Source organism: Acanthopagrus latus, chromosome 19 (genome assembly GCF_904848185.1).
Source record: "Acanthopagrus latus isolate v.2019 chromosome 19, fAcaLat1.1, whole genome shotgun sequence".
Lineage (NCBI taxonomy): Eukaryota > Metazoa > Chordata > Actinopteri > Spariformes > Sparidae > Acanthopagrus > Acanthopagrus latus.
Window position 1 is genome coordinate 4786977 of NC_051057.1, and position 27690 is coordinate 4814666.

A 27690-nucleotide genomic window follows, 5' to 3' on the forward strand; every position below is an offset into this window, starting at 1 on the left:
CTATTGATTCTAACATTAGTCTTTGAATGCAGGGTCTTCCCGGTGAGAGAGGCGAGCCGGGGACTCCAGGTGAAGCTGGACCAATGGTAAGATCAAGCTCTGTTCAACAGTCATGTGTCTAAATGTAAACAAAATTCATGAAAACCACCTTAATTGACAGGACATGAAACCTGAAAATAGAATATTATGCCAGATGTAAAAACGTGACCACATCAAACCAGATGTAGAGTAAATAATTCTACTCCAAAATAGAGAAATAGAACTGGTCTGTTATTCTGGAGGTTTGGCTTCCTCCGGGCATGTGTGTGTGTTTAGGATTTCCTCCTGTCACAGCACTATTAGCATTGCAGTATTTCAAGTGGGACAGATAATTGCTGTAATAGTGTTGCATTTGGCTGCTGCTGCTGCTCCACTTTGCCTCTCAGAGTGTGTTTAATGTCCAACCAGGGGGAGCCAGGACTACCAGGCACCGGTGGATTGGTTGGACCACAGGGACCAAAGGTCAGTGCAGGATTTTGCTACCAGGAGACACATATGCTGCTTAGCCCAAAGTACAGTTTGTGGACATCCAGACATCACACTGCTTCGTTGTTGAAAACTTCATCGCAAAACCATTGGGATTGATGTGGTGTGCTGCTAGGACAGCCTCCACTGTTCTGGGAAACCTTCCCACCAGATGTTTTGACCGCAGGAACATTTGTGTTTATTCACTTTCTTATGCAAGTGTTTATTTTTTCTAAACAGCCAGAGGATTTTGACTGTACATTAACAGTAAGCTACTGAGTAGCGGCAGTCTTCGCTTGTGTCTGTGTGTTTGGATTCAGGTCAGCCTCTCACCGACCTGTGGTTCTCTCTCTTCTTTCTCCCTTCCTCTCTCCGTAACGTTACGTTCAGGAAGTAAAGTACATTTCCCCTCCAGCTCCAGTCAGCAGTCAACATTACAGAACATAAACACCTGACAACGGAGGTCACATCCGCGGAACACTGCCGCAGTCAGGTTGATAAACAGGATGAATCCCTATTTAATCCAGAAAATGAAATGAAAGCAATCTCTGAGCTCTCCTCCCATCATTAAATGGCTACAGATCAGAGCAGAACCTGATGTTACTGCAGATGTCTATTCCTCCAGAAGCTCTGCACCCCACACAATTTTACTTTTTCCACTGAAAACACTCTAAAATGTTCAGCTTGAGCAAATATGCAGTGGAGCTGTGTGCCGGCTTTAAAAGATGTGAATTCCTGCCTTTTTAAAAGCTATCTTTTAAAAGCTATCTTGATGCACATTTTCTTTGCTCTCTGTACTGATTTTAGCTGTAGTTAAGACTGCACTGACTGTGTGTGACAACTCTGACGCTGACTGATCTCCGAGCTCAGCTGTAGTTCGTTTCTGTTTTTTTTGTTGCTCCTCTCTTGTCATCTCTGTACGACTGTGAAGAGTCTTTACAAAGACCCGTGATAAGAGAGCATTTTTTGCCAACTTGTGTGGACATGTCTTTACTCTCGCTGCAGGTTTAACTTTGAGTGAATTTGCATCTCTCCGTGCAACTTACGTGACAATCAGGCCATCACATTGCATATAAATTGTGCTTCACATCCTGTCTGAGCACATCTTTAAATATCATTGTATGCCGTAGTGTCAGCATTTATCTTAACTGAAATTATAGCCGAAAGTACGAAAAAATACTGCATCTATATCCACATATGTAATTTAGATCAAAGCACAGGCAAGCCTTACTTACTAGCTCACTATTTAATTAAAGAAAGTTGTAGCTGCTACAAATTAAGTCTGTAAAAAAAAAAAAAAAAAAAAAAAAAAAAAGATACCAAAAGGCTGTGTGTAATGTGAGTACATCACAATTCAAACAGCTCTCTGCTTTAAAGAAATGGTCAGCAGTAAACGCAAAGCCTACATCCTTTACACTAAATGGACTACGGCATGCACAAACCCTGGTCTGGTTCTTTCAAATGTAAGCTTTTTGTCATATGACATGTCTGCAGGAATCTAAATTTGTGCACTCAGTTGCCGCGCGATGAAGCACTTAAACGCCGCAAATGAATGTAAATGACAGAACAAGCTCAAGCCCTGGTGCCTGACTGTGCCGTATAATGTAGCAATCAAACCTCCTCTGTGGCCAGGCTGAAGAATTTAAAGCCAGGATAGTGCTCAGGATGAACTGCAGCGCACTGTAGCACAACTTTGTTTTTGCAGTGGCTCCACAGAGGGAATGTGGGTAGTTTCCAGTGTGAAAGCGAAACAAAGGATCTCTCAGTCAACATGGTCCTTATTTTTAAAAAAAAAAAAAAAATATTATGTGATATCATCAAACAGGCTTGCATGCACTGATATGAGGTCAAACGGTAAATCTGAAAACACTCTCCTCTTTTTTCAGCTAATGAAATTAACACTGCTACAGGGTCGCAGGCCACACTGTATGGGATGTTCTCTTGTGGTAACTTGAAAAGAACAAGTGGCTAAATGGAACAGCACGCTCACACATCTGCAAGCATGTGCGCACGCCCACCAGCTACAAGTGTGTGAAGCTATTTTGAGTCGTCTCTGAATTCCCTCGAGTGTTCTCCCAGTTCCACTGGCAGCCTGCGCGGCAATTTGGGACTCTTCCTGTTATCACAATAAACTACTTTCCCCCAAAATCTGGAACTGCTCTGCACCAAGTGGAGGGTGGTGGTGCACATGGAGCTGAAACAGTCCACAGTTGGCTTCCATGTGTGGATGTCTGGATGGGTTAGGGCTGGGCGCTGTGGTAAGTGTGTTTAGGAAAGACAGTAAGCAGTGTCTTCCCTGCTGAAGTTTACCCAATCCTAATAAACGTCACTTTGCTAAACACATTTTCAGAAACTACATTGTTGACAAGTCTCAGCTGATTTCAGGCATAGATAAGACTCAAAGCTTTTCTACAGATCTACGTCCTCAACCTCAATATCTTCTGCTGAACATCAGAACACTTCCTGCTTTAGTACTTCAATGTTGCTAGAACTATCCTTCCAAATTCAACAGTGCAGTGGGTGTCCTAGCAGCTGTAGTGGTCCCAGGGCTGCATAGTATGTCATGCAGAGGGGTCAAGGTACCTGGAGCATGTAAACTTTGTTGTTAGGGCTCACTTACCATGAGCCATCAGACTCTCTCACCAGGACCCTCAGACAGGAAGTGTGATAGAGCTTTGCAGTTATCTAAGTATACATGCTGGTGAGAAAATCGAATTATTGGCCAATGCCTGTCATACCCCGGTACGATAGGTGGCGTTGTACCCGTTTCAACGAGTGGTAATAGAGCCACCTCTGGCTCTTTACATCACCAGCTTGACTGACTGACTGACTGATTCAGTGTTTACATATGTTATGTTAATACACAGCGAAACAAAAGTGCCTGTAGGGCTCGCTAGCCTGCCAGATGTCTCAAAAATTCCTGGAACAGTCCAGTTGGCCGGAACTGAGTTGCATGACAGAGTCCACAAAACCAACAAACAGACCGAATTTCCTCCCGCAAACAACGTCAGGGAACATTGAACGTCCTAATGATTATCAAGGAACGGACTGCTTCTAACAGAACAAAGCAACGTGAGCTATGAGAAGGACTAATGGAGTGTTGAGGTCAGAAGGACAGAGTTTAGATGCAAGGAGAATGCTACAAATGCAGTTTTAGTTTAACAGCAGGCACTTCCTACCATGTTGAGACATTTGAGATATTTACTCTCACACTGTTCCCTCTTAAGCTGGGCACAATGCAAATCAAATGGCAAAGGACCCAGTGTTGGTCATGAATCTAATTTTCCCTTGCTGGCCCGTCATGAACCTCTGAATTTAACAAGAAGCGCTTTGGCTGCACATGTCGGGTTTCCTCGAATGTTTGTTGGAGTCTGACAAGGACATTTATTTTGGAGCAGTCTTGATGTAGATAAACAACAGGTGAGCAGAGAGTGTCACAGGTCGCACAAGGTTTCGATTCAGCTGTTGTAACAAGAAATCAACTGAGTGAAGCAGTTCTGTCTTTCTTAAACCACAGTGAGGTAAGTTTATGGTTAGTTTTAGTGGCTGAATTTAGTGTCTTTACAGCCTAGATTTCTGTTGCCAACAAGCCTCTTACTATTTAACCTGTAACACTTCCAGCATTACTGGGGTCACGTCCTCAGTGTTGTTCCTGGGAATTTGGGGGGTTTTAATGACCTGAGAAGGAGTCAATGTTCAAGTGTTACCACATGGAGGACTTTCTCCAAGGCTGATCCTTTGAAGCAGTAATTAGACCATTGGCCAAAGTGCTGGCCACGGCCTCGCTCTTAGTCAGATATTTTTATTGTCATAGATCTTTTGTAACAGTGTTGTGAAATCATCATAATGTGACCTGTAAATACCGCTGTACTGTATGCTTGTACAAGTGCCGGAGTGCGAGTGAACACCCAGCGATAGCAAAGCTGTAAAAAGGGGGGGATCCAGATGTGATCCGTGCAGAACCAGATTACCTCCCAGTGTGGTCGCCGCCTGAGGAAATATCCTCTTTTGACTGTAAATAATTCCCGCCACCCATCCATGACAGCGCCATTGAATGTTAATGAGGCCTAAACTTAGATATACTGTACAAGGCTTAAGGCTGTCAGCGCGCTCTTTAATCACACGCTCCCTCACACATACACATTAAACTTTCTTTCAGCGACGTGGAATGCAACGTCAAACGATTTGGGATTTGATGTTTCACACTAAAGCGGAGCAAGTTAAAGATTGTCAGCGTCGTGGTCGGAGGTCTCTTATTATCAGACAGAAAGTGTTCTACACCCAAAATTATGGATTTTGTGATGCAGCTGTGTGAGGTTTTCATGTCACAGAGAGATAAAGATGCTGTACATCACGCACCCCTTCCCTATAATTACTAATAGCACAACTGTTACCTGTGAGTAGACATTCGGAAACATGGTTTTGCGTTTTTAAATGGGAATCTTCCCAAAACACAAGACAAAAAGTTAAACAGCGTTGGCAGAATTGTGTCATGAAGACCAAAGAAACAACCGGATGCTTTCAATTAGGTTGCTTGAATAAGCAAACACATGACAATAGAGCTCCGCCACAAATCAGAGGGAAGCCACTGGGTCTATTTTTAACTTGTGCTTGTAATTTAGCAGTAAGTTCAGAGAGCTCCTAACTACATATATAAGTATCAGCCCCTCCATCCTGCCAGCTGTCGGACCTCCAAATCATCAGTTGTTTACCACAAGTGCAGATGCACAGACCCTCCCGGGGGTCAAGTGGTTGTGGTGAAACTACTGATGTGGAAAACACTTTAATAAACTCACCACTCACTAACAACAGATAAGAAAACTGTGAGAGTAAAACATATTTATTTGGAAGCAAGGAGCATTGAAGCCCCATTCACACAGGCAGGCGGCCGCGGCTCAGGGGTAGAGCCAGCGTCTTGTTATGATATCCGAAGGTCTCTGGATTGATTCCCCTGGTCTGCATGTCGAAGTGTCCTTGGGCAAGATACTGAACCCCAAAGTGCTCCTGATGTGCAGATAATGTTATGGAGGGGGTGTTTTTGAACAACTCATGACTTCAATATTTTTGGCCAATATTCTTGCCATGGCGCCCTGTACCATGGATACTGAATGCATCCAAAATGCAGAATCCAAGACCAGATGATTTCATAACAGGACCATTTTGTCTTTTACGCCGTTGACTCACTCTCTTTTCTGTGCAGAAAGCGAAGAGGCCTTTTACTTAAAGAACCCTGGTGGCCTCCAACACTCACCCCCACTTTGATGCACAATGAAATATGTCTAGAACAATGAATTCTACTAAAGACATGTAATAGCTACACCGTGATACATCAAACTATTTAATGAGGTGATCAATCATGGTGATTATGGAGGCACATTGGGTGCTGTTTTACTCATGTAAATGCTCAGAGTGAGGCAAATGAGGCACATCCCTCGAAACGCACACACGCATGTGCACACACACACACACACGCAGACCCTGCTCATTTATACACAACAGTTTCCTGGGGTAGAGACATAATTTGAAGTTGGAATCGATCAGTCAAGTCTGAGCTCGTTGACAGTCTGCTGACAGTCAGCGCTCTCGGAACTTGGTACAATAAGTATAGGTGTTGAAAATATGGTGTGTGTGTGTGTGTGTTGAAGAGCCTGACAGCCACTGGAACATTGGTGCTGATGCGATACTGATGCAGTTTTTCTGATATCCCCACAGCCACCGTCCAGTTAAAGCTGATTTTAGCATCATGCTGCGATACAAGGGAGTTTTACCCCGTCACTGAAAACCAGCCTCATCTGAAGCCCCTTTGACCATCATAGAGTGTAACTACACACTGCAGCTCCTATAGCACAGTCAGTATATCATTGGGTGACCTGAATGCCCCTAGTTGCCAATCTTCATTTGATCTGATGGGGGTTGTTTTAAAACTTAAAAAAGTTTGGGCCAAGTTTGTCTAGTCTTTTCTTGTCATGTCCAAGTCTCCATGGATAAGAAAATACATATATTAATATCTATATCTATCTAATATCTTATCTATCTTTTCTGTCGCTTCGTTCTCTTCTATCTCTATTCCCACTGAAGCTGCATCCCTTGGCTCGATCACTCCTGACATACTTTCACTTGGGGCATAACCTGATATCAGCAGACCGACTTGCTAATTGAAATTACTCTGGAACCTCTCAGTTAATTTAGCATCTTTCCAAGACCCATTCGGATTCACCCACAACCAATGAGAGCAATGAAACATCTTCTTAGTAGCTGTCTGGGCCTGTTTGGTAAATTTAGATATGGATACAGAAGAAACCCTCTGTCCGTACGTCCTTCATTTCGTCTGTCTCTGTGAACCTTTTCTGGCTGCTTTGTCTGCGGATGAAGGCTGCGCAGCACCACTGAAGAATTCTGGGTTCACAATCACAGCCTCCCCATCCAGTGGATGTATTGCTTATCATCCACGCCGCCATAAGGGGACGCACGGAAGTATGTTACACTTACATCAGTTTGAGATGAATTTATGTACTTTCCAACATAAAGGGGGCAAAAATGACACGATAGCAAATTCAAACCCACAGTTGTGGTTGACCTAACCCTAGGCCAGAGATCTGTGTGAATGGGAGGGCGACAAAATGCTCCTGCCAAATCAAAAACAAACGATGAACTCGTAGAATCGCCTGTCTTGTAATTCACTCCCAGCACAGAGCGAGCAGTTAGTTTGATCCTCTGTCATAAAAGTATCTGGTCAGACATGGTCTAGTTTGTCATTGTTTTGTTCTGCTGGCTGTCTTTATCTTTTATTGACTTTTGTTCCAGATGCCCCACTAGAATTCCTTCATGTCACAGTGTCTTTAGTCTTAAACAATATGTGGCAGGCTGAACAGCAGATTAGCCAGCTTACAGGACAGTGTGCGCCTGGTCTCTGCGCACTTGTCTATTTTCTCTTGTTCTAGCCATCCAGAGATTTATGTCATTTTGTCATTTATTGGGCCGCGGTGGGCGTCTTGACTGTGTAATTATGAGGTCTGCTGCCCTTACGGGTTTATGTGCGTAGTGCGGCGAGACACTTCAAAAGAAAACAGACGCAGTGGAGAGCTAATTCAGTTGTTTCCTCGCTGCCTCAAGTGCAGAGCGCCGCACTTAAAATATATGCTGGTGGGACCTGGTAACCTCTGTGTCTGCAGGGAGCTCGAACAGGAAAGAAAACCTCATGGTGTCACACTCGAAGTCCTGCAGTGCTCGGTCAAGTCCACGGGTTATCTCCAAAGGCCCGAGCACCGCGTCAAGAGCCATGATTTTAGAAGTTTAGGACAATAAATGCAGAAACGTGTGTAAAAATGTTTGAACGTCTTGTTTTATTTGATCTTGTAAAAGGATTTAATTGAACATGTTTTTTTTTTTTTCTTCATACTGTCCTCAAAATCCTTACAACGCTTTGAGTCTACAGCCGTGCTCGCTGCTCTGTGAGGCTGTTGTTCTGTCAGGAAAAAAACACAAGGCAACATGGCTGCAGGGGCTTTAACTGCCAAAGATTCTGGAGTTGACCCTGTTAATTAGATGGATGTACAAGGACAGAAGAGTGACACTGATGGCAGTGGGCTGGTGGTGGGGTGAGGCTCTGAAGTGGGTGCAGTGACAGCAGAGAGAGACAATAGAAGGTATCGACCTTATCCATATCCATCTGCTGGTGGCCCGAGATGAACAATCAGACCTTCAGGGGCCTGAAAATCTGCACCGAGTTTCACGACATTCTGTCCAACTGCTGTAAAACTGCTTCACCTTTATTTTGACCTCAGCTCTTCCTTACGGAAGTCCTGACAGCTTGTTTGGGGGCATGGTTTTTGAATACAGGCTGTGTGCACTTCTTCGTGGACTGGGCGCAGTCACAGTGTTCATGCAGCACCTGGATCTGCTGTATAATAATAATAAAAAAAAAAGCTACAACATGGGACCTTTAAGCCCTTCAGATGTGCTGTGACACATACAGGGGCATGTTTCACAAATGGTCCTTTGTATCCAGTAGATGCAGTCTGACATCAAAAAAAAGACTCCTTACATTAAGTGACACTTGTATTTAGCGAACCCTTCACTCAGCATTCAGCTGAGAGGTCGGGTCATATCTGAATACACGCTGAGCCTTCACAACCTGAATGAAACCTGACACCTGAGGCTGCTGCGTGGATGGCAACAGCCTCATCAGCCTCCCACGGTCCAGTCTGTCGTGTAATATTAAGGCTCCGGCTACGTCTTTCGCACCTCAGCTGATGAACGCCATCACATTTTTATTTATTTTTTTTAATTCACGGCAGAATTTGCTGCGGGCTCGATTGGTCTAATCCCTTTCATTCTGGGCTCGGACGGAGAGATGTATCTCCTGTCTGCAGTCTGTGTGAGGCGCGGCTGCCAGGCGTGAGCAAAACCCAAGGAGGTACAATCAAATTACACTAATCCTCGCTGCCCTTCACTTTCTGCCTCCGAGTTACGGAATCGATTTGAAGATTTTATCGATGAATTCTTCGGAGCTTATCTGCGAAGTCTGCCAGGCACTCAAGCTGTCGAGTTCTCTGTCTGAGGATCTCAGGGTCGCACGGTTAAGCTTGTGTCTGCTGTTATTTTCAATAATATTAGTCCTCTTTAAACGAAAGTAATTAGTACTGTGATTATTGATAAGGTACGGGACAGTAACAGCTGAGGTAGAGTGGATTCCAACTCGCAAATGTTTCATCTTTAACATGTTCTGTTTTACGATAGTGTTCAGATCATTTACCCGTGTTGCACAGGACACACAAAGTCTTTAGGTTGTGCGTGTTTGATATATATTTTGCAGAAATCAACAGATTGTCTTTGCCTGCATCTGTATGATAAGCAGTCATGCGTCAGAGCACCGCGGGCAATATCATGCAACCTTACAAATGAATGGCTTGAAGTACCACAATACATTTTACAGCTTCTTTCACATGTTCACTGCCAGTGTCAGATATTACAGCGGTCCACACTGGAACCTGGTCACACACCACTTTTGATGTAATAACATCCAGCAAGCGCAGTTAAACAGCATGGAGAGGTCTGAGCAGTGGATTCTTTGGTGTCTCGCGGACGGTTAAAACTTTATTTGCGTGCCGTGATGTGGCTTAAAATGTGTTTGTTTGTCGCTGTTCATTTTTTTTTTTTTTTTTTTGTTTTCACACAAGCCTCCGGCTCCCTGCAAGATCCCTGACCACAGGACTCGCCACACAAGCTGGTGTTCATACGTCAGCCACGGCCGCGGATAAACTCACTGCAAGCCACATCCAAACAGTTCCCCCAGACACAAGCAGCACTGAAAGATGACTTTTGTGTTCGAGACTTGACAAATGGAGAAACAGATTTTGTAGTGACTAACTTGACAACTGATGCAGTGTTTGAATGCTTCGCCACTTTTTCTGTCTTCAACAATAGTGAGGACAACAAAGTGCATTATAATTGTAATTAAAGATCTAATCTTTCACCATAACTGCTGTTTTTATGATGACCAAAGGTTTTGCATCAACTGGAACTAAATAACATTTACATTTACTGTACATTTACATTTCTTAGCATTTAGCAGACCCTTTTGTAAAGCGACTTACAAGAATTGCGTTTGCTACCAGAAGGAAGCCACAAGGATAATACACGGATATGAAAAAATAGAAACAATTTTCAAGCCCTCATCTCAGCATCAGAGCTACAATTTATCAAGGATACCTCAAGTGCATAAGTGCTATGATTTAAATGCTAAATGACTTTATAACACTGTGGATTCAAATTGCTACTTTACTTCTGTAAGTTCAGTTATGAACCTGCCCGTGTTATGTAGTTATGTCAGTGTTATCAGCGAATGGAAATGTCGTCCAGTTGCCCATCTGACTCTATTTCCAGTTGCTAATGAAGACAGCTGTGTGAAGAAAAAAAAAAAAAAAATAGTAAGTGGAACTTGAGCTGAGATATTCTGTCCTGCAGCTGTCCTGGGCTCTCCTGATCTTCATCTTAATCTGATCTAGTGTTTGGATTTGCTCCATAGCACTGCTGAACTTATACAGCATTGTGTTTAACTGCGAGTAGATGCACTCTCGTTTCCTCTTCTAATTGTATCCATTCATTTCACAGGAATGTATGAACACATGATCATGGTCAGACATTGTAAAACTAATGCTATTCTGTGGGACTCAACACCACCTGTACAGGGAAAGACACTGACATGTTCATTGTGTCCTCAGGGAGAGAGGGGGGAGCCAGGACCAACGGGTGCTGCTGGAGCTCAAGGTGCCCAGGTGAGTTGGCAGTGATTATATGTAGTTTCCATTTGTTTTACAGAAGGCTGCATGTGTTTTATATTGCGAACATGTGATATCTGCCAGTTGTTGAGGGTTGATAATGAAACTCTGTAATGGATATGCAGCGATTACAACAGTCGAGGATCAATGCATCAACACAGCGCGCATCACACGGTGCTCAGTGTTACAGCTGCTGATGAATGCAGACTGCTCACAGAGCATAATTCCTGTCAACTCAGCGTTCTGCGGACGTAACAAGTAACTGGTGTTTAACTGGTCCCATAAAGGTTTGTAGGAAAGAGTCATCACGACATAAACATGAGAGTTCGCAATTCACTGCTGCTTTTACACACTGCTGTGTGCTATAAACTGACTGCCCACACACACACACACGCATGCATGCACGCATGCGCACACACACACAGACACACACACACATGCATTCATGCACACATGCACACACACACACACACACACACACACACACACACACACACACACACACACACACACACACACTCTAGAATAGGCAAAGCTGTCCTAAACTTTTTATCATATTTTTTTTTTAACCATTGGTTAATCTGTTGGGACTGATTAAGAATACATTTTTGAGAATACAAATTTCATGTGGAGATGTAAGATAGATGTATACTGGACAATATTAATAGTGTGCAGTGTTAACCATTAATAAACAATATACTGTGGTGGCCCACTTTAGTCTTATTTGTCCAACCACAGTTTCATAATGGACCAATGACATTTTTCACTCCTCTTTATAGCATTAAAGATTATTGTTTTTCACCATGTTTTGCTCCATCAAACTATATTTCACTTTCCAGTCAGCCCTACCACACAGGCTCTCTCATGCACATTAATCCAGGCTGAAGCTTACGCTGCATCCTCCACATGCCACAGTGGGTGTCAGTGTTAAGGTAAAACTGACCTTTGTGGTAATGAAAAAAAAAAAGAAAAAAATTAGCACTATGACAAAGGAGGTAAACCTGTGGTCTTAAACAACAGTAACATTAAGTCTGCCTGTCCTGCTAACTGTGTTCTGAGTGGTGTTCCCGACAAACTGGAACACATCTATTGCGTTTGATAAATGCCTAGGGGCAGTGGTGTTTATGAAGTGCAGCTTGAAAATATAAAAAGAACAGTGTTTTTAAAAAAAAAATACTTTGTTTTTAAAGCCAGGAATCTGTTTTCTACCCACAGGTAAGCAATCCATTCATGCTCACCAGGTGTTATTGATCCCATGTGCATCCAAACCATAGATACTGGAGGGAAAAAAGTCAGTCAAAAAACTATTTGACCTCATTTTTTCACAGAACAAATAAAATGATATCTGATTATACTGCAATATGACAGTTCTTACACATGCTGGAGGCAATGACAGGCCATTGGAAATACCACCATAATACCAAGTATTTATTTAGGCTGTGACTAAGGGATATAGTGCTTTACTATAAATGCTGTCTGCTCTTTTTATATACAGCAAGGTATATTCAGAGGGGAGCTCTCAACTTAAGTATGAGTTATGTGTAGATAAATCGTTTGGAATTTTTTCTGTTTTGAGTGTGTTTATTGTTAATATTCCTGACTTCGTTGTGCAGTTCCACTGTCTGGCTCCATCTGTGCTGTGCAGGTATGTTACATTAAATCTGAACACAGCGTTTGAGGCTGAGTCCTGTTCATTCCTATGAAAGCTGCTCAGTGGTGCTTTGAAGCCAGGTATGAAAATACCAGGATCTTCTGGTTTGTGGGGCCCATATAGCATGCGCATTAGACTTCCGCTGTCCGGGTGAGCTGACTTCTGGTTTAGTGCCCAGCTAACTTGAATGGGGAGAAAATAACTGGACCATGCGGCTCTATTTTATTAGATCGGATGGCTGAAATCCTGACAGTGAAGTCATCCTGAGGGGGTTTTGATGCTCCAAGCAATGTATCTGACATATTAGAGACGCCCCTTAACAATGTTAGCTTACGGGGAAAAAGTCTTTTTGGGATGTAGTGCATCACGTGATGATGTAATTACATTGCTGCCACTATGAAAGTTGGCTATTCCTAGGGGATTAGCTCTGTTTAAATTGCTGTGGCTACGGTCTGCTTCTGTCTTCTCTCTCTTGTACCTGTTCTCTGACAGGCCATGGAGGTCATTGCTTGGATAGCAAAAGATACTGTGGTTTGATGTATTCCACATTATTCTACACTCAGTTGCACATGCTGTTTGTAGGACTAGGCTTTGATGTTTTTTTCTTTCCTGGCTGCACTGTAGTTTATGTCAGACTTTGTTTATATTTATACTTTTATATCAGACGGAAACAGGTTTATTCATACGGAAAGTCACTATATATTTCTTCAAGCCCTCCAACAAGAGAACTGTTGAATGTTGTGTTCCATATTTATGTCCTCTAAACGCTCGCACTTTTACATCCTGTACATGTCTGTAAGTGTCAGGCTGCTAAACTCATCACTGTCACATACCCACAACCACACTCTTTATAGGAGGCAGGGCGTAAGGCAAAACACTCGTACATGCATGACTTGTGTGCACAAACATATATCCACACCAACTGGGAGCTTGTTTTCCTGTCTGTGCTAATTACACAACCCTCAGTGCTGATATCCAGACACCCAGTGAGGCTATTTAAATTACAGTGGACATGGTGTTAACATATGCATGTGAACACACACACACACACACACACACACACACACACACACACACACACACACACACACACACACAGACCATCGTTAGTCCACAGCAGCAGACAGTATTGCGTGCAGAGCAGCTCACCACTGCATCAAAAAACCAAACCCTCCTCCCTTCCTAATCAAGCTGATGTTTACATGAAACGCTGTGGAAGAAAAAAAAAAAACTGTGAATGCAGATTTAATTATTGTAAATAGTTTTACTATACTGCATCGCCCCAGTTGTTATTGCCTTGTAACAGAGACTGAATGTCTCCATGTTCATTTCAGGCTGTTTGATTGTCACACAGACTTAGACACAAAGGGGCAAGCAGTGCTGACATGTATCGCAAATGCAACCCTGAATGAAGGATGATGAGCTAAAGCTAAAACTATCCTTTTGAACTAATATGGTGATGATTTGTTGCCTCTTTACCAGCTGGATTTGAGAATATGTTGTTTAGTGTCAGAGGGGAAGCCAGACAGGTGTTCTTGCTAGAAAAAAATGCAGAATGCATAAAATGTCTCTGTTTAACGTACAGACTAATTCACTTATACACACGGGATGCTGTCAATACAGACTAATTGGTTCTTGTCCTAATAATTTGATGGAGAACCTTTCAAATGGGAGTACACTTACTATGACATTTACAGAAATAATTTATACAGAAGATGTTTGTTTTACTTTTAGGGGAACTAAGGTGTCTGATTTGTGCTCACCTGATTTTGGTAGTGTGCAGTAAGATGTCTGTTACGCTCATGAACCATCACCTTGCATTATCGCTGTGGCTTCGGACAGGTTGGTAAAATATACATACAATTTTATAGAACCCACAAGTTGAAAAAAATACAACTTGTAAATGACTTTTTCCATGGTGTGTCATTAAACTCTGTATACAGATGCTTAAGAAACTACAAAAGCAGTTCCAGTGAAAATGTCTGTTCACCGTTATGCACAAGTAATGTGCTGTAGTCTGTATTTGATCTGAATATCTTGTACACACACACGGTGCCTTTGTTCAGTGCATCATCCTCTTAACACCACAGGATGATTTTTTTGTGCAAGTAGATTCAAAGTCACGAAGAGGCAGTGCAAATAACACGCAACATGAATGAATCGAAGACGCAAAAATCACAGTAACACTACCTTCTTGTACTGAAACAAACTGAAGGGCAAATAGGGGGCTGCCGTGTAGGGATGTGAGTTACGAAGTCTGACCGCCTGGTAAGTCTCGGAAATACGTCTCAGCACAGCATAGCGCCGATCGATCCGAGCTTTAAAAGGTGCTTGCTTGTCGTCTGGCCGACAGACCTGATGAAGCATGAATTCAGATCAGAGATAAAACTCTTTGTTTTGGTTCATACCAATGTGGTAAAACAGTTGAATTCAATTTATGTCTACTTGCTGGTCACAGTTGCTATTTATTGATTCTAACACACCTTTTAAGAAGCTGCCACTCAGTGGAGACAGATGGCCAGTCAGCCTCAGGGAGCGCTGGAAGCTGCAGTCATCCAGACACCGCTCCAGATGCTGAATTCCACCCAGTGGCTGGGTGCCATGAATAAGAATTAATAAGCCCACAGTCAAACTTTGTTCGAGTAACGCAATGCAAATATTTTCTTTGCATTTGATTTCGACATAAGGCTCGTCCTGTTTACAGCATCTCAATTACATAAGAGCCTTGAGCCAAAACTGAAAAGATTGACTTCATGACATATTGGACCAAATGTTTTGGCTTTTATCAGTGAATCATTTCAGACTTCATGGCATTTGGGATTAGTGTTTTACTCTTTTCTACTGGCATTACTCCTGAGCAGATTCACTGCTTTTCAATCCAAAACTTAAAACTCTTTGTTAAACCCCCACCTCCTTCCTTTCTCTGGCCTCTCAGTCCATCTGTCATCCTACCCTTTCCTGCCCTGCCCTCTGCTCACCTCGAGGTGAAGGTATGATGGTTTTTCAATAACCGGGATCATCCAAAGACCGATCATAAATCATCATCCATCCACAGACTTGCTGGTATACCGATGAGAGACGGATGAGTCAGTTGAATGTTATGATGCAGGGCCCGCTTCGCTCTAATGTGTCTGTGAAGTTTTTTCCCGGGTAAAATGTTTGTTACCAGCCTTATCGATGCTCAACTCTGGTTTTTACCAGAAAAACTGATCTCTAAAAAGCCACGGAACCTCTGTTAACAGTTCAGTTTTGATAACAGTGAATCAACATCTGACATCACAGCCTGACATCACACTACCTCCCTCTACAAATCACTCGCTTCGATTCAATTCGATTTGTCTTTCTGGCTGTTCCGACATGAAAATGTGACATTGACTAAAATCCCTTGCGCTCTGGCAGATTCAGAGAGAATGAGAGAGAAAAAACCCACAATGTTGTTACTGAAGTAAAGCCACCATGTCATACACCTGCTGATATCGGGATCCATCAGACCTTCTTAAACCCCCGAGGATTACACTTAGTTTACTTTATCACACAGCAGACTTATCGTGGTTAAACATCAGTGCAGGTTCACGTAGTCTGTATTCTGAGCACTTTGATCCTCAAGTATGATCCATTAGTGTTTGCATGACAGGTACGGAGTCTTCAACCGAGCCGCTTCTCCAAAACCTTCAACTATCGCTCGATCACAGGCTGACATCTGAAACACGATGCGTGACATGACAGGACCAAGCATAATGTGACCCCCATTCATATTTACTTTATCGAGGTCACAATCAGTACCATCTCCTGAGTCCAAAAGACAGACTCACACTGGTATGCACAATTTGACTGACATTTCCATCCGTCTGTCAGGGGGCGGATTTAAAATTCGAAAAAAGAGATAAATTACAATTATAAAAAAAAGACTTCATGAGTAAGATATGGAAGGTTACAGAGTGAATGAAACATATTGTGGATCCTGCTTTACATCCATTATTTCCTGCAGCGGTACTGTCACACAATGCCACACTGTACAGTCCATGCAGGGCCGTAGCCAGGGTAGCCAGAAACTTGCTTATTTAAACATCCAGCGGTTAACCTGTCAACCTGCTAGAACACAATTTAGGGCCTCCCAGCTTTGCCGCCAAAGATTGTCAGAAAAAAAAAAAAAAAGCACTTGTTTGCTTTTTGGAGGTATTTTGAATCTAATTCTAAAAAGAGACAGAGGGAGTGGTTCTGTCACACAGTGATGCCAAAAGCATAATTAAAGCTGTTTTAGAGAGTTTTGTGCACTGAATGCAAACTAAACTGGCATGCTTCTCAGTGTCTAAATATTTTGGCATATAAAGACTGTAAACCTCACGAGTAAGTGGCCATTTGTGTCTCAGATGTGTGTGTGTGTGTAAGTGCGAGGGTGCAACGCTGTCCTGATCGGAGGCGATCAGTCAGCTGGACAGACAAAACATGTCACTGCTCTGGTTTCTTGCCTCTCTCGCCTGCTGTTTTTTGTGGTTGTTAGTAGATCTTTTGGCCCTGATTCCATTTCCCCCCCACTGTAGCCATCTACAAATGGAGAGGAGACAAGCTGACATAGAGAGAGAGGGAAACAGAGAGAGAGTAATGTTAATCAGCTGATACTACCCACCTCTCCCTGCTGATAGATTCTTAACAGTTTTAGTTTTGTTAACTACCGCCAGGCATTATCCAATGGGCTCCAGGTACTGTCCAGGTTTTCGCCCCCCCCGACCTATGCAACAACACATGCTTGAATGAGTGTCTCCTAGTGGAAACTTGTTTGTGTCATCTGCCATATTTGTATTGATATTCATGGCTAAACAGGTTGACTTGTTTTTCTATCGGGTCAAGTTACAGTAATGAGATTCTTTGTCCATTTTTAGGGTTAGGGTCACATTAACATGGGTGAAAGTGTTTGAAGCTCAACTCATTTGACCTTGGAAATAGCAGACTGCTTGTTGTTGACCCAGTAAGTGGGGCATTCAAGGCCCACTTAATGGCTTGTTCTGGACGGGAGATTGTTTTATCAACTGGTGTTTCCAAAGTAAAGAAATACTGGGTTAAGCTCACCATTAAGGCCAACATTAATGACAAGCATAATAATAAAGATGGTGTGATGTGGTTGAGAGCAAGTAAGTGGACGTCGGGTGGAACCACAGTTGTACCAATACACAGATGGGAGTCACGGCCATATGCTTTCAGTATAGACACTACGTGCATCCAGCAGAGTATCATGAGTGGAACTGAGTACATGTCAAAGACCTCCCACTGAAATGTTGTTGGAAACTTGATGAAGCCATTAGTAATATTGGTTATCAATCACTGTGTCGTCCACAGGGTGTCCAGGGACCTCCTGGGGAAGCAGGCCCAGTGGGACCAAAGGTGAGATGTAACCTGACTCAACTTGTCAGAATTGTTTGTTACTTCCAGTCATTCAGTTGTTTATCGTGTGTTCTTGAATGTCGTTGCAGGGAGAGATGGGGTTGCCTGGGCCTCAAGGACCGTCTGGAGTTAACCTAACGGTTGGTCTAACAGGGCTCTTTTAATCCTCTTCAACATACTCAAGTTATTACTGAGAAGTTTGCATGTGAGAATTCATCAGAATGCTTGTTGATGATTTATGTGGCTTTATTTTTGCAGTATGAAAGCTAGTCATTAGTTTTTTTTATTCATTTGTGATTGGTTTTTCACACAAGGTTTAGTCCACTGTGACTGGGCCAGACACACAGAGAGACAGAGTGAGTGTCGTTACCGCCATTAGTACAATTTATTGTGTTGAGACTAAAAAGGCACACGCAAGACCCAGAATTCACAGAGAGAGATTAACGAGGCAGGGGGAAGTAGAAGAAATGCTTAAATTGACTTGTAACTGAGTACATGGAACAGCTTTACGTTATTAGAATAAAAAAGAGCAAATTCTGTTGTCTGGTCAGATTACTGAAAAAATTTTAATTGTTATCAGGATTACAACCTTGAACATGGCTGCAAACCCTCCCGCATCAAAATCGAGACTCACCCAACGAGCACCTTTCACGCCACACGTCCATTTTCTCACATCGAAAAACTCATTTATAACTGAAAACTTTGGTCTCAAGTGAAACCACTTACAGCTGCCAATTCATTAACATGGCCTGTGATAACAAAAAAATTTTAAAAAAGAGAAAAACAACTAAATATTCATACAGTACAGTGTAAAACAGCAGGTTGTGCAGAACGAAACAGGTTGAAACAACTGACAAATGAGGCCGTACCAAATCTTGCGGTAGAAAGTCCAGTTGCAATAAAGAGTTGTCAATCCACAGTTTGACTGTTGTTTCCTACGCCCATGACTGAGAGTTGTTGTACAGTCTGATGGCAAAGAGTTTCTATGTCTGTCAGTGGACCAGGACTGGGACTCCCGCTGAACACACTCTTCTGCCCAGTCATTTTAAAGAGCTAATTAGTAACTTTGTCAGACTTTTGACTGTGACCCTGCAGAACAGCATCAGCAGCTTTCCTCCACGGTGACGCTCTCTGCTGGAAGGGGGATAGAAGCCAGCAGTGATGAGGACTGCACTGTAGTCGAAATAGAGACTTAACAGGAACACAAATCCCCCGTCCCAGTGACAGTGGAGGAAGGACATTTTGGTCAAATTTTACCGTGTCCACAAGACACCTGGAAACGGTCCCATACAGTCGGCTGACACGGGCCTTGAGGGATGCGACTGATCCGAGATTCTGTCCACCGGCCGCGGTAGGATCCACACGTGAAGGCAACGAGGTTCGCCCACTTTTTCACATTTGTCCCTTAGTAATGCGCTCTTATCTCTGATCACACTAGAATTCCAAACATAAAGCCACTCACATTACCTTCTCTGCAGTCGACTCATAATGAGATCATTAATTCAGCTCGAGCGCCATATGAGTCCATTTGGTTTATTTAGCAGTGCCATTAAGGCGGTGAGTGGTCGTTAATTTGGAACCAGAGTCAGAGTTTGTGCGGGGCTAACGGCTGTACACACAGTGAGGGCAACCCCCCCTCTGCTAAACAAGATTACACGTGGCCACATGTAATTACAGCCCAGCTTTGAGAGGAAGCGGCCCTCTGCTGTGGTCGATGGGCAGCATGTCTGTGGCTTTGCCGCCCTCTTGTGGTCAGGGTGAGACCGTACAAAGATATGGAAGAAGTGACAAAAGAGAAGAAATACATTTAACACATGACAGGACACATTTGCACTGCAGAAACCTGTTAAGCAGAACCGATGAATGGTCATGGAGCAGAATAAATAGCAAAAAATGATTCACCACATTACCTGTACTCAGATCATAAATATGAAACTTAAATTGGATTGATAATTAATGGATTTATTTGGGATTGTTTCAATATGAATTTTGTTCTACTTTCTCTGCAGCCCTTTTTTTAAAAAAGCATCTAGATGCTGCTGCAGCCCGCTGCAAAGTGCACAGAGTTCACCTTTCCACAACCGCAAGCTTCATCTTTTAGTCTTCATCCCCCTCTTTCTATTCCTGTCAGAAGAAGTGAACATCGCCATGACATTAAGCCTGCAGTGGGTCTCTGACTTATCTGACACACACACATACATACACACACACACACACACACACACACACACACACACACACACACACACAGTTAGGAGGAGGAGGCAGGATGAGCCACCTCTTGTATCTAGGCAACCACATACAATCGTGCAATAAGAAATATACATGGAAGTCAAAGTAATTGTCAGTTGACCCAGCCAACACCAATCAAATTTGGCATTTGAGAAGTGCATACTCCTCCATAAATCAATGGCTCACACAGCCGTATGTTCCTATTTGCATTGAGCGGCGTACTTCATTTCCTTTTATTGTCACAATCGCTGTTTCGGCTACAAGCTCTCACATGTAGCACCGGAGTCGGCGAACGCCTGACTTCTCCACTCGCTGAAAGGGCTTCAGATGTTTGCGCGCAAATGTCAGCAGCAGTCATGCAAACTGTGGGGCTTTTGAAGCCTGTGAAACTGTGTCATGATCAGAACAATATCAAGGACACGGCCTCCTACACACTGAATTACAATGCGGTACTCAACATGTGAGCAAAAAAGCTGCATGTACACCTGATTTGACCCCGGGGCTGAACCTCAAGCGGATCCACACTCAGCTACGTGAATATGTGCACACACAGAACTGTATGCCAATACAATACCACAAATCAATCAACAGAAAGATCCTCTGAATATGATAACGTGATAAATGTAATGAATATAATAAATCCATCTAAGACGATTAGAGACGTTAGCGGCTCAGTTCTCGTCGGCGTTCTGTTGCAGAAAAACAAATAAAATAATGAAGACTTCAGAGGGATTATTGAAAAAATATCATTAAATCTCTCACTTTATATTAAGCTAAATACTGTATATTTATTTAGAGGTCTTAATGGCAATTATTTGTGCTGCTATGACTTTTGAAATTTAAACTCACTTCTCATTTTCCACTTTTTTTTCAAAAGGAGCTAAATCTTCTGCTTCAGCGCCCACAATGAAGGGGGATAACTAGACACACATGAAAAGACTTCATCCACAATGCAAATTAATTAAGGGAACGCAGATCATAAAGCCGCGGGTGAGAGGACGCCTCCTCCACAGATCCATCATCGCCACCAGCCTAGGTTTATATTACCGCGTCATCACACACTGATGGAGAGAGAGGGGAGGGGGAGCAGTCATAGCCAGGGACAGGATTTTCATGCCGGTATGATTTCCATGAAATCTCTGAGTCACATCTTGGGTTCTTCTCCGCCCGGACTGCACAGACCATCTATCACTATTGACCATTAGCTAGTGAACCAGTAGGCTAACAGCTGGGTCGAAGGACAGCTGAAGTTAACTGGTAACCAGCCAACTATGCTTATATTTCTTTAAAAAAAAAAGTGTGACTTATTGTATTTCAGTTTCACACGTTTGGAAAAGGGACAGTCCAGCAACGTGCTGTGTGTTACATACGCCGTCTGCTGAAGAATTTCACGTGGCGCTTTTGGAAGAAACCAAAAATTTAGGGAAAGGGGTGTTGCAACTTTCTGAGAGACAATCTGTGACGTAATTATTACGATTGGTTTGAGCATAGCTACAGATTCAAGATAAATAATAAGAATAATAAAACAAACCAACTTTTTTTTTTAAATATCCAGACTTGAATGAGTTTGACACCTCTGCTCCTCATGGTCTAGTGTTCGGGGAGGCCGTCTGAAATCATGTAGGTAGCCATCAAGTCAGAGGTTTGATTTTTCGCAGGTGACTCGTTTGACAGTAAGAACCCTGGACTGCATTCTCAACCACCTCATCAAGCTAATTAGCTGGATAACTTCATCTACATCTAGCTTTCACCTCTGTCTGAGCTCAAGGACCATTATTTGGAAAATGACTGAGAATCTGGACTGCTGAATCTGTAAAGTGTGCAAGTGGGCAAATGTGGACATGCACGAGTCTGCAATTGTGACTGTGTGCTTGTGTGTGTGTGTGTGTGTGTGTGTGTGTGTGTGTGTGTGTGTGTGTGTGGACCTGAGCCATCTCATTTCTCCCTCAGTGCCTCCTGACTAAGCCGTCACGCACTCTGTCTCATTCAGCCCACAGCACTGTGTCTGTCTCTTTCATCTCATTCTCTCTCTCTCTCTCTCTCCCTCTCCCACCCCTTCCCTCCCCCCTCCCCTTTTTCCCTCTGCCCTCCAATATCTCCCTCTGTCCAGGGAATCCAGGGGCCCCGGGGGCCGCCCGGAGAGATCGGCCGAGATGGTCCCAAGGTCTGTGCGTTGAACGTTATAATTAGTTATTATGCTAATGGCCTGCCGCTCCCCAGCCGCTCGGCTATTCTCAGCCTGTTTAAGTGTTGTACCCTCCCTCCCCGTTCTCTTGATGTTCCCATAGAGAAAAGTGCATTTTGCTGAAGGGGAGTCAGGCTTGTTTGGAGTCAAATTGTAGGTGTTTCTGAATATGTGATAAATGTCATCCTGCTAGGTACAGTCAGTGTGAGTGTATACTTGTTTTGAGACGAAAATGCAAAAGTGAGGTTTTGCAATATTTTACCTGAAATGAGGCTGCAGACTGACGGGGTATTTTGGGGATTTGTTAATTGCAATGTTGAGGCACTTGCAAGAGACAAATTAAAGGATAAGTTCACCCAGAAATGGAGGTCCTGACATCATTTTCTCCCCCTCACACTGATGGAAAGTCAGGTGAAGTGTCGCGCTCCCCAAAATATTTGCCACAAAACCTCACAGCAGAACAACGTTGGCAGCGTTCTCCTAAACAACTGAAGTAGCTGGGGACTAGTTCTAAAACTGGCTCCATACAAATCACATGTCATGAGACGTCATGAGCGTATTTTTTCATATATTCATGGGTGAACTTATCGTTTAACAGACAAAATAAAAGTAGCGTTGAAATATTACGATACCCTGACTTTAGCGCCAAGAACGCTGCAAAAAATGACAGCTGACAAAGTGTGGGCTCTGTTTCTTCTATGCAAAGATTATCACAAGGGGCAAGAAGGCGTGTTCAGATTCCTTGAAACCTGACCTTGAAATGCACATTCCCTGTCCCTTTGGAATTTGTATACTGAGCACAGCGCAAAGATGGAGGGAGAGCCGGGAGAGGAGATAAAGTTTCACACGTATGAAGGTGAAGACTGGCTCTTTGAGAACGAGGAGCCGGCGTGTTTTCAGCAGAACGGCTCCTGATAATGTGCTGATTCGGTCGGTAAACATACACAGGTGGAAATGAACACTCGGGACTATACACACCCTCACTAGTAAATTAATTTAGATGATTTGTTTTTAACACAGCAGTCAGTAAAGCGGGCTGTCCTGAGCTGAGCTGATTCTTGGGTGATTCTCTCACCAGTCTGTTTTTTTTTTTTTTTTTTTTTTCCCCCTATCTGCACCTGCTTTTAACACCTGCACGGGAGCGTCCCCCCTCTATCAGCTGATTAAATCCCCACTGACGTCTGGTGGCTGTGCGCTCCATCTGCAGCACATAATTGAAGACGGAACACACAGAGCAGCACCGTTATACACAATGAGCCACCATGGTTAGCCTGATTAAATCATGCACAACCAAACATCACGGCGAACTGTACTGTCTGCACACGACAGACGAGTCCGTCATCAGCGTGAGTCTTTGGTAGCACTTTATAATAACCGTCATTAATAAATGGTACGTTTATACAATAGTTATCTCACTGTTCACAATGAAAAGCTGTTTATTCTAAACTTTAGCTGTTTGTGTCGTTCATGTATAAACATTAATCTGGATAAACTGATGTTTATTAACTTTTACCACTGACCATTAACCGAACATACATTTGCAATAACTTTTCTTTTTTTTACAAAAGTTTACAAGTTATTTCTATGCATCTACATACGCTGGAGAACATGGAGCATGATTTACATGTAAAAATGATCAGTGTAAAGAGTTCATGAAATAGAGCGCTGCATCATGTTTTGTCGTGGGCTTACCCAGAACTTTAGCATCGCCCTGAACACCACTGTCAAGATTTCTGAAGCGTGCTAGGCTAATGCTAATGCTAGGCTATTAATGAACTAGCTCACAGCCACATGACTCCACTCTACTACACAAGCAACAATAAACTGTAATTGGACTCATTTTAAACACACAGAGGAGCATTATGATCAAACTTACATAGTTTATGTCATAGAACAAAACATGAATGTTTCTTAAACTTGTGTCAACCACAGAGCTTATTTAAGGCGTATCACTCATAGACTTATGAGGATGAGGAAACAGGAAGTGCAAAAAAAAAAAAAAAAAAGCTAATTCTTGCCATCTCTGGGTTTTAGGAATCACTCCTGCTGGAATCTATAAAATGTATAGTTATAGATAAGCATACTAGGTATGATAGGCTCCTTTTTTCATCTGCCAACAAGTTACTATGTCAGTAAAAAGGTCCGGCAAAATCAATAATACAAACCTCTGAAAAGGCCCACCAGTCTTGCCTTACCAGCATTACTGCCCTTTTTACTTGTAAGAGAAGATGATCTCTGAGTCACACTCCCAACCTGTGGATTCTAACTTTAGGTCTGTGCTATATCAATAAAGTTATTATTATGATCATAATTATTCAGACTTAACTTCAGTAAATGATCTGAATCCTTCAAATCAAAACCCACATTCCTCTTTATTGTACTTATTCCACTGGAGCCTGCGGTGTACATCATTTAGCTGTGAGGCAAAATTAGCATTAGCATTAGCCAAGACGATCAGAAAACATGTGTGATGTGCGTGTTGCCCCTCTGAGCGTCTCGGGGCTCAGCGGCATCACTTTCACGCGTGCCTCGCTTCATTTTCCTGTTTTTTGTGTTCAAGCTTTTTTTTTGTGAGGCACCGCGGTCGTGCCTCGTGCGGCTGGCACAGCTGTTTAATGGGAAAGATAGCAATAATGGGACTGGCTGAGAGGATAATGATTAATCACCACATACTGTGATTTATATTCCACTTCAGCCAACCTCTCTGTGCATGCTGCGCTGCTCCTATATGAATGCAAATAGCTGCAACACTCTGATATGCCCTCGCTGACCTGTGTGCTGCTCTTTGTGATGGTAGAAATGGAGCCCTGAGACTCGTGCTGGGGATTAGATTCAGGAGTGAATGTACTCGACAAAGCATTGTCAGACGAATATGGTGTGTGTGTGTGTGTGTGTGTGTGTGTGTGTGTGTGTTTATTCAGGGGAGTCGTGGAGATCCGGGTGCTGCTGGTCCGTTTGGTCCACCGGGCCTGAAGGTGAGTGGAGCAGCAGATTATCAACCTGATTACATTGTTTTCTTCAACCTCTGTCCTCACTGGGTTTCAGCATCCTCCTTTCTCGGTGTGTGTTTTCTGTGATGCATATATTTTTTTCTTTTTTTTAGCACTTACATCACAACGAGCGTCGCTAGATGAATATTTTGTAAGCCTAAAAAACAAGTTTACTTAATGTCCACCCACAACTCTAAAGCTCATTAATAAACCTCCGTGTGTGTGCGTTCCACCCGGCCAGCAACTTGTGTGCAGCCTCTCCGGCTGTAGTGTGGGGTTGGCAGATTCAGTGGTGTGCACAGGTGTTGCTGTTGTTGCAACCTCACCGCGGTGACAAGATTCGCAGTGGGGTCCAAAAGTCCGGGACGTCATTTGAAAATCTCTATTGTTGTCACGCACACCTGAAAATAATGAGGGAGTTTGAGGGGTCGGAAAGAAAGAAAGTGAAAGTTTCTGAACTCTAATTGTCATTCTGGGCAAAGAGGGCGGCTTTTCTCAGCGCCAAATCATGGAAGACATGCATGGAGCTCTATAAGGACCTGACTGCGGGAGACTCAGACCAGTTGCATCCAAAGCACGATCCGGCAGACCCGACGTTAATAACTCATTCATTCATTCGCAAAGACTACTGGCATCTTTTAAGGTGGAACTTTTTCTCACGTGACACCCCACGGATCACGGACGCTTTAGTGATAATTGGATTTTCAAGTGTGTGTATAGTTGTGTTTGACTTTCAACCCAGTTATGCAAACTGTGATCGCTTTATTTCCTCACCTCCTCGTGGTAAAAAAAAAAAAAAAAAAGGTCTGGTAATAATGAGCCCAAACACCTCAAAGTTTTGACAGATCCGCGCGAGGACCAAAGAAGACCGAGGAGTCCTGACTGTCCTGACCTCAACCCCATTCAACATTCATGGGGGCACTTACCGAGACAGAGAAAGCCAGGCAGTGTGTGGCATCACAGGAAGTTTTGCGGAACACTGTCACATCGTGCCGGGATGCAGTCATTAAAGCAAAAAGAGGGCATACTAAATACGAATAAGATATTTTTGAAATTCACAGGCATTTTTCAAAGATTCATGATTCACTTTCCGAAAGGCTAAAACATCAACCTTCTGTTTTCGCAAGTCAAAATCCGTGGTCACTCCAAAACCCGGCGAAGGGCTCAGCTCAGCCTCCTCTCCACCTCTGGCGACGAGTCACTTCAAGTGGGCTCTTCACGGACGCTCGATTTGTCTTGTCCCTTAGCCTTCCCTCGCCAGGAGCATGTACACCATTTTGCACCTTTGTTCCAAGGTAGTCTATCAGAGGCCACATGAGAATTCAACATGGCCGTCGAATTAGCGAGGGCGCCGTTAATTCCCCCCTGAGGGATCAGGGCGAGATCTGGGCGACGGCTCCTGCCCTCCCTCTCCTTTTTCTGAACCAGCCTCTCATCCACTTCTCATTGCAGCCGCCTGCAGTTTGGATCCTGCCGATGAGTGACAGCTCCACTTTCAGAGCCGCTTGTTTGTTAAGTGACACGTTTCTGTGCAATTACGCCCACAAATGTCGACCGTTGTAGTTTTTTTCTTTTTTTCCTTTAAAAAGATGTCTCTGTTGTGCTACTTAATTACAGGTAACCTTAGTTATTTTGAAGGTGCCATCCTTTAAAGCTGCAATTACTTCAGCTTTTTAGGAAATGATGATTTCATGAGTAAAACGAGAGCTCGAAAAGTTTTCACTCACGTCCTTATAACCCGTATTTAACCAGCTGTGATTACTGGTTAAGAACATTTTCTTTTTTTCCGCTGCGGCTGCCGGGGAGGTTGTCACGCAGGATAGAAAAGACAGTCGCGCACACCAACACACACACACACACACACCTGGAAACTGCTCGAGTTTGATATTCTGACAACTTTTTAATATTTTAGTTCAGCTCTCTCCTTTCATCTGCTGGATGTAAGATGTTCCCTTGTTGCTCTGTATTCCATCCAGCGTGAGATAGATGGTCGGTTTGAAGAGAACCGCGTCGTATTTTTAAATTTCACCCACAATCTTGCAGGGCTCAACGGGGGAGCCGGGTTTTCCGGGGCTGCCGGGTGCCATGGGGCTGCCGGGGTTCAAAGGTCACAAGGTGAGAGTCAACTCACACGCTAACTCGCATGAACAAAATAAAACAAATGATGCGCACGCTTTTGTTTCAGACTTAATGAAGTCTACAACAGAGGCGACACTTCATGAATGATTTATAGCTCTGGCTGTCAGGAGTTTGTACATTTTCATGTTGTACTATGGAGATGTTCTAAGCTTAACGTAATACATGCTTGTTAATGTATTATTCATGCTTTGCTTAGATGACATGATTAATCTGAATGGCGCTGAAGGTTGTCCTTCACACTTCAAACACAGCACGCCCAGGTACATAACACGAGCAGTCCCCAGTCCGGATCAGTCTGCTTAACATAATGTGTATTGTCTTCCCCGCAGT

General features: G+C 43.3%; 1 protein-coding gene across 1 annotated transcript in view; it reads left to right on the forward strand.

The window, feature by feature from the left end:
• Positions 1-27690, forward strand: part of si:dkey-225n22.4 (collagen alpha-1(XXI) chain) — a 56648-nt gene that overhangs the window by 12243 nt on the left and 16715 nt on the right. Inside the window, exons 16-23 of the mRNA XM_037080176.1 lie at positions 33-86; positions 448-501; positions 10728-10781; positions 17770-17814; positions 17904-17954; positions 22157-22210; positions 25153-25206; positions 27265-27336. Coding sequence (XP_036936071.1) covers positions 33-86; positions 448-501; positions 10728-10781; positions 17770-17814; positions 17904-17954; positions 22157-22210; positions 25153-25206; positions 27265-27336 — 438 coding nt within the window. The remainder of the gene's footprint in view (positions 1-32; positions 87-447; positions 502-10727; positions 10782-17769; positions 17815-17903; positions 17955-22156; positions 22211-25152; positions 25207-27264; positions 27337-27690) is intronic.